This window comes from Solea solea, chromosome 18, assembly GCF_958295425.1.
Source record: "Solea solea chromosome 18, fSolSol10.1, whole genome shotgun sequence".
NCBI lineage: Eukaryota > Metazoa > Chordata > Actinopteri > Pleuronectiformes > Soleidae > Solea > Solea solea.
In genome coordinates this window covers 10,751,437-10,759,730 of record NC_081151.1, presented here as the reverse complement: position 1 = coordinate 10,759,730, position 8,294 = coordinate 10,751,437, and the positions used below count along the sequence as shown (strand labels likewise).

Genomic DNA, 8,294 nt, shown 5'->3' with positions numbered 1-8,294 from the left:
CATATCATAACCTCCTATCTTGTAAACACAGTAATGGCTGAAACTCTGAGCAAGTGATGCTAACATTGGATTTACCAGTAAAAACACACAGAGCTCCTTAAACCTGATCCTTTAAGCTTAGCTTAAGACCTGTCCATAGACTGTGTATAGAAATGGTAAATGCAATAAGAGCTCAATTTGAATGGATTGGGAAAATGAACCTACTTTTCTCTTGATTAACAACATTTGTGAACATTTTCCTGAGAAGTTCATGGTTTCAATCGCTTGTTTCACGTCGTCTTTGGGAGCATATGATGAACAACTTTGTAAATTCTGTTCCCTTAGAGAGGAAAATAGATGATGAGACACAACAACAGTGTGATTGACAGCTGGTCTCCTCCAACAGCTTAGTTGCCAGTGACATCTGTGAACCTCCTGTCATGGCGCCTGTCGAATCATGCAATCTCAAAGCTTCCATATTCGAGTTTGTTTTAAAACCCGGAAGATTACATTCATTTTTATATAAAGTCTATGGTCCTACAGTTTCGAGTCCACCATGTCCCCTGATATTAAATAGTAAAAATGTAATAATATTTTACAACAATGTAACATTTAAACCAACAGCCATTAAATGGACACATTAAATAATCAGCAGTAACCCACAGCTTCTGCCAGCAATGTTGTCTTTGGGCTAATTACTTCCTGTTAGCCTCCTTAACTTCCTAAATTAGCGTTTAGATTTGGATCTTGGAAGTAAACAGAGGAGTTATCACCTCTGCTCAGGATATTCCTAGTTTCCCCTGACATAGAACATCTATTTGACTGCTCAATGGCTCCCTTTACACCTGGCATTAGAATCGGATAGCACTTCACCTTCACATGCATTTACACCTGGTATTAACATGTGTCCATCTCAAGATCAGATTGTCATTCCCCCTCAAAGATCCAACAACAAACTACAGCGTCACACCCTATGCGCTGCCATATCAACAACAACAATGTTAGCCACACGTGAAGTGGCACTTATTGTATAGTCTCGTCTTTGCTTTTCAAAGTAGGGGAAGAAAACCGATGTGCATGTGTCTCCAACCACCTCCTGAAGTCTCGGGTGTATTTACACCCGTACTTACAAGTGGTCAGGTGCTATCTGATTGCAATCCAATCACAAAAAAATGCATTTTAATGCCAGGTGTAAAGGGGGCCGTTTCCTCAGTCAGGCTCTCAACAAAGCTAACCACAATGCTGACGTCACCAAGTGCTGGAATGTACAATTTTATACACATTGCTGTTGATCACAGATCAACAAGGAATCTAACGATGACTCCACTGGCGCTGTAAACCTGTAAACCTCCCGGAATGTCTTTCTGCATGTTGTCAGCCAGCGAAATGAGGACACTGTGATATTCCAGTATCACAAAAGTAGTCATCTTGTATCTCTGTGTACTGCAACATGCACCCAGTGTCAGCGATCCTTCTCAGAGAGAGTCATGTGTGTGTTTCATTTTCTGATGATTCCAGAATCACAATGTTCAGGATCGGTCATTTAATCCTTTTGGTTTGGTAGTTTTCCTGTTGCGTGGTCACCCATCAGAAGGACATCCACAGATTAGAGGTCATCGTGTCCTACAGTGTTGTCGTCGTGGTGCCTTCTCGCACCTTCTCCTTCCTATTCAAACTCAGCTGACTCTCTAGCGTCGGATCAGTCCTCCGATACTGGGACCTCGGTGGAGCTAGTTCAGTGAGCTCGTGTTGATCGGCAAATAAGCGTCTCTGGTTCTCGTGTCGGACTCTGAACAGTTTGCTGAAGCGTTTGCCGACGAGATAAACCATCTCACAGATGCACATGAAGATGCACAGAGCGCTGGATATCACCATGAACAGCATGAAGATCTTCTTCTCTGTCGGACGACTAATGAAGCAGTCGACGGTGTTGGGACATGGTTCCAGTGAACACTTGGAGAGTCTGAGAGAAAACAAAGTCAAGTTAAAGCTTAAGTATATACAACCCCATTTTTTTAACTTGAAAGGATCAAGATGCCACGTTCACCTGGGCAGGTCATATCCGTGGTATATTCTGTACAAAAGATAGAGGAACGCTGTGTCGAATGTGGCTTTGAAGACCAAACTCAGCAAATATGTCCACCACAGCCCGCCTCTCTTCTTGCCTGGGTTGGCGTACAGATGAGAGCCCTGGTGAAGCTCCACATATTTCCTGTCCTTTACCTCACGGAATTTGACATGAGCTGTCACCATCAGGGACGGGCAGGTGACAAAGATCAGCTGCAGCGCCCACAGACGGATGTGCGAGATGGGGAAGATGTGGTCATAGCAGATATTGGTACAGCCAGGCTGGAGAGAGGGAAGGACAAAAGAATCATTTAGTCACTTAAAAGTAATGAATCTGCCATTAGATGATACTGTGCATACAATTTAAGGGTTCCAGTTTCATCATTAAACTCGGCCATCATTTGATTATTTACACCACAGATTGGGGACAGAGCCTTTTCTGTGGCAGGCCCCAAACTGTGTAACCTTGACCTTGAGTGCAAAGAGCCTTTTTCCCCCTTAAAGCTTTTGAGTCTATTATTTTTGTTACACAACCAGTTAGTCATCAATAAATGAAGTTCCTTGGGTATGTGTGTGTGTGTGGGGGGGGGGACTTTTTGCAGTAGGAGACTGCAAGAAGTTGCAATGACACGCTACAGTGCAAACGATACAGTACATCCCACCCCCTCACATCTGCTCTCTCGTCAATGCCCTGCCTTTAAAAAAACACACGATGACTCACTGCCTGACAACTGCTGGATGCCAAGTGGAGGCGAGAGAGCGCTGCGAGGGCTTGTGTGTCGTTCATACTGACTCCATCATGTAAGAACACACTAAACGTTATCATAATGAACCACACGGGTCAGTGAGCGACTGTAAGGCGGGAAATCAATCCATCTGGTCCTCAGGAAATAATGTTGATATCAGTGTTGTACGGGGCCACAAATGTTAGTTTTGTTTTTATTTATTGATGGCTATCCGGACATGAAGTGTTTCCAAACTACTATAGCTGCTGTATTCTTGTTGGAGCTTTGTAAAATAAAGGTTTAAGCCAACTGAACGTGAATGTGTGGCATGATGTTCATGATACCATTCAGTCGTGAAGTAATGAATCCTATAAAAGTGTAAAAAGTGTTGCTCCTCCATGTTACCTGCCGGGTGTTGCACACAAAGTCTTTGCTCTCGTCTCCCCAAACCCTCTGAGCTGCGACCACGAACACCAGCACGCGCAGCACAAACACCATGGACAGCCAGATCCTCCCAAACGCAGTGGAGTATTTGTTAACTCCACTCAGCAGACTCTCCAGTCCTGACCAGTTCATCACTGCGGCTGTACTGGCCCGGCTGACAGATGTACAAGTGCACCCTGTACAAGAAAAGAAGAGATATTTGTCATTGTCCCATCCTCACGTGACAAGATACAAGTGTTTCCTGTGTTTCTTTGTTTTCTTTTTCTGGACTTTTTTTTTTTTTAGAGATATTTGGAGTTGCTATGTGAGGCAGTAGCCACACCTTGCTGCATCCAACGCGTTACAGGATGTGACATGAACGGTAATACCAGATACACCAGCTGCACCCGAAACACAGCATGCGCAGGCATGTCTGATTCATACCGGTGTGATTGCAAATCTCTCGGGCGAGAAATCCACCTTTATAAACACAGTTCTCCGCCATCTCTCAGGTTGTGAAGGCTCACACTCACACAAAAGATAAAAACTATTCTTTACTTCCGCAGCAGCTGATGGTTCAATGTATCATCTCTCACTACATTTATAGCAACAGTAGGCCGGTACATAATCATTTTTACACTTCTCTATGTAACATTGGTGAACTGGTACAGTTCGATATGTAACTATTTAACGATTTAAAGTTAGCAATAGTAAAGTGAGGTTTTGTTTGTTTGTACCAAAGCAAGCGGCCTATTTGACAGGCTATACATTTTCTTTTATAGAAATGGAGGAGTATTACTCAATCTCCACTCTCAGCTCTATATGTGAATACTTTGTTGATCAGGAAGGCAGAAAGCGTCTAACTCTACTCCATGTGAAGGAGGTCATGGAGGAGAAGCAGCTGTTATCACAGAAAAAACAGTCTCACTTCTTATGTTATTAGTTGCATTTGAAGATCAAAGTTTTTCATTACAGTTTTCCCAAATTTGAGATCTTCAAAAAGTGGTCTTCAGTCAGATCTTGAGTACTACAACACAGGACCATGTTAAGTCTAAAAGCTGTAATAGTTCTGTGATTTGTGAATTATGACTAAACTTTATTAATAAAGGTATTTTTCAATACATTGGTTGACTGATCCATAAGGAAAAGAAACTACAAATTACTTGAGTAAAGTATTTTATATTAAAATGGACAATTATAAATGATCAGGGAACATGAATCCATCCAATTAAAAAGTCCATAAATGAATGACGGAATTACATTTCTATGTTATTCAGGTGCTCTCAGGGGCGAGAGCGAGCCTGCTTTGCCTGCCCTGTTGTACCGCCCCTGTACAAAGGTAAGGCCAATTTTAAATGCCTTTTTTGTACACCTTCATGCTATAACGAAGCTTTGCATAAAAGCTGCCGGTTGTAGAATACATTTTTTGTGTGAGCAAAAAATAACAGACAAAATCAGTAATTACAAACACAGCAATGAAATCCCATATGGACAACTCTAATACCTTTGATAATAGGCCCTTGGAACAAATTTAATTTAATGAAATCAATAAAATAAACAGTATCAATCCAGCTTTCTGCCTCAGTAAAGTTTTTAAGTTCATTATTTTTAAGTTCCAAAGCTACATTCTGTTTGTTTTTTTTCTTTTGATTGAAATAACCTTTTTAAAAGATATGTATTATGTTCCATTAAACATTTAATAATGCTGGACTTGATGTTGTGGCTGATCAGTGTTCCCCGTACTGCTGTTAGTTCTGTACACACAGCTGCTGTGTGTGTGTGTGTGTGTGTGTGTGTGTGTGTGTGTGTGTGTGTGTCATCTGACAGCACTTTTCTCTTTGTGTTGCTCTGCTCGTCTGCTGCTGCTGAATTAACTCAGTGAAAGAAACATGGCTGTTTGATGGTAATGAAAAGGTCAGTCTGGTTTAAGTCACATGACACCAGGTGTGTTGCAACTTATTCAGGTTTGAACTATAAAATCAAACCCATCTGGGTGCGGGACAAACCCCAGGCTCCAGGATTCGCCTCTAAATTGGAGCTAACTAATACTTAAATGAATAAACTGTAAATGAGACAGTCAAAGGACTCATCTGTAAAACAAACCTATATTATGATCATAGTCAAATGTTAACATTTAGACAGGACCCAGCATTTTTAGTTTGTCATGTGCCTTTCATCTGCTGATTGTCCCTAAAGGTACAGTGTGTAAAATTTAGAAGTCAAATGTTGCAGCTGAATATCCCTCACCTCACTCTTCCCTTCCAAATATATTAGAGAATCTATGTAGCCTTCACTTATAGCATCAAAACACTAAATATGTTTAGTTTGTCCACTGTGGCCTCCATAGAGGTAACCTAGCGCCCGATATAAAAGCCTCATTCTGGGGTAATGAAGAACAACAATTCATGCAATTATATAAAAAGTGTAATTAATTATTTAATCTTCAGTATCGGCTAAATTAAAATAATTTCACTTAGTGGTGATCCTTTTTGTTTGGCAGACTACATGTGACCTATAGTGATATGTCTCTTCTTCTTCTATGTAAAACAAGGCAGGCAATTGCTTTGGGGCCCGAGCTGAGAAGGCCCCCCCCCCCAAGAAATATCACCATCGACAATGTACAACCATACAACCACAAACATCCCATCTGACTTTGCTCAGTGCCACGAGACGGCTTAAATTTGGTTGGATGTATGGCCCCCTGGTCCACTTTACTCAGGGCCCCCAAAGTTTCTTGAAGTGCCCCTGCTGGAACCATGAATGTGTGGTTTCTGAGTTTATGTTGCCTAGATACTGGTCTCCAAGTGTGGTTTTACAAATGTACGGCAAAGAAAATCCAGGGTACACAATCGGTCAGGTTTCTTTTGAATTCTGGATTACAACAGGCATGTATAGCTGGCATCGTAAAGAATACCTTCCACCTTTTAACTTTTGATTATTCTTTAGCTCTAAACAATAACAGACATAGAAATTCTGTCTGTACTCCATTTCAGACATTGTACTCATGTTTCTATGTTCCTATTTGCTGCAGTTAATTGCCAAACCACTGCTTTTACAGTCAACAGCAGTTAGTAATTACGTGATGGAAGTTATGTGAGTGTGCGGTTTCTATCGAACCTTAAGACGTATGCTTTTTTTTTAATACAGAAGACATAACTGTGATTATTTCCTACTTTGTTACTGGAAAAGACGACATATGAAATCCCTATGGGATCTTTAACGCCATCCTGAGGGTCGGATCACTCGCTGTTTAGAACTCAGGACTCAAATATTTAGATTTGAGAAAACATGAGTGGTTCTGTTCCCGAAGACTTTTCAACGCTAAAACGTTGAACTCCAATGCAGATTAGTGTTCCTCTTTCAACATGGTTTTGAACCTCAGGGAGGACTGTGTTGTGGTTTTATATCTATCAGACTGTAATGTGAATCCCAAAAATCAAATATTGGTGTAAAAGGACCTCTTAAATGGACATAAGGAAATAAAACGTTGTGTTTTCATTATGTAACCCACATCTACTAATCTGAACAACAATCAGTGAAGCGCAGGGAACCAATAGGATTCTTTATATATAATGAGGGGAATGTGGAAAAATTGAGTGTTAGGAAGTTTGAGTCAACCACGCCTCTGTGTGTTGAGTTAATACTGTATAAACACCACTTTCTGGGTTTTGAAGCTATTTCTTTCATAGTGGTTGCTCAACCTCCTCCCTCTCTTGAGATGTTTTGTGTCTTAGTCATAACAAAAGCACAAGTTTCTCTCACTGCGTCTTTTTTCCACCAGGTTTAACTCCGTGCATATGCTCTTTGTGGGCACAACTTACAGCTAGGATCCATCTTAAATAAGGTATAATATGTCCCCTTTAAGGCTAAACAAGACTAAAAGATTGTCTGTCACTCAGTTTGTGTACCATTCACACACCAGCCATTTGTTTGACCCTTCAGCCATGCGATACTGTCAAATGTAAGGAAATTAAAAACTTACCTAGTGCCGAAACCTTGCTTCAGAACCTCCCAAAAAAAGATGAGGACAAGCAGCAGGAGAAAGTAACAAAAGCTACAACAGAGAAGTTAAATGTAGTGAAGGAAAGTGTGGCTCTCCCTGTGTTGAGCTCCTTTCTCTCTCTCTCTCTCTCTCTCTCTCTCTGTGGGTCTGCCTTTGCTCTCTCGCCCTCTCTTCAGAAATCCTGCCAAACCAGATTCAGCAGCTGCTACGTCATTACACGCACAACACATGCACTCACACTTACACACACAGCCACTTCACATGTCCTGTCTTGTCAGTTTAAAGGAAATGGAAAACTCCACGCCCTGCGAGCGGTGGAACCAAACACCTTATGAATAGGTAAAGAAACAGACTCATATGACCGAGGACACAGGACGTCCATCCCTGCCAACCTGCATACCTTTGTGTGTGTGTGTGTGTGTGTGTCCTTGTACATGTGTATATTTGTCAGGACCAAAAAACAGATAGACCATAGGGAGTGAGGGCATTGTGTCAGGTTAGAATTAGGTTTAGGTTAGATTTGGGTCAAGGTTTAGTGTTAAGCATTTAGTTGTGAAGGTTAAGGTTAGGGGCAAGGGAATAAAGTCCCTTAATTAATGAGGCATACATTTCTGAGGGACTGGTTGAAGTTTAGGGCTAAGGTTTAAATTGTGGTTAGGTTAAAGTCAGGGTTAACTGGTTATGGTTGACAGATAAATGGGAGTAATTTCAGGGTTCTAAGAAGAATAGCTGTGCAAACGTGTGTGTGTGTGTGAGGGAGGGTGAGGGAGTGAGAGAGAAAAAGGCCACACCCTCCATGTTGTTACACAGGTCTGAGGAGCCTGTGGGGAGTAATACAATGTGTGTTTGTTTACAGTGGGCAATTAGTACAAACGGCAGAACAGCGAACAGATTTACCTTTAAATAAATAGTCTGTCCACCAGTTTCTGTAGCTTAGTTTATTTGACAATGTATAACTGTATAAAATACGATGATGTGAAAGCTGTTAAATGTCAACCCAACTTCAATTAAAACACAATGTTGGTGTGAGGGAATGAGCACAGAATGAACAAAAGTGTTTCACAGGCTGTGAGCACAGCTCCGTGAATACGTCCACA

At 41.3% G+C, this 8,294-nt stretch overlaps 1 protein-coding gene across 1 annotated transcript; it reads right to left on the bottom strand.

The window, feature by feature from the left end:
- Window positions 1-342: 342 nt before the first annotated feature.
- gjb9a (gap junction protein beta 9a) lies at window positions 343-7,333 on the bottom strand. The gene is made up of 4 exons (XM_058616142.1): window positions 7,177-7,333; window positions 3,177-3,391; window positions 2,027-2,328; window positions 343-1,942 (listed from the first exon to the last, which is right to left on the bottom strand). The coding sequence occupies exons 2-4, from the start codon at window positions 3,345-3,347 to the stop codon at window positions 1,603-1,605; spliced, it is 813 nt and encodes a 270-aa protein (XP_058472125.1). The 5' UTR covers window positions 3,348-3,391; window positions 7,177-7,333; the 3' UTR covers window positions 343-1,602.
- Window positions 7,334-8,294: the final 961 nt, after the last annotated feature.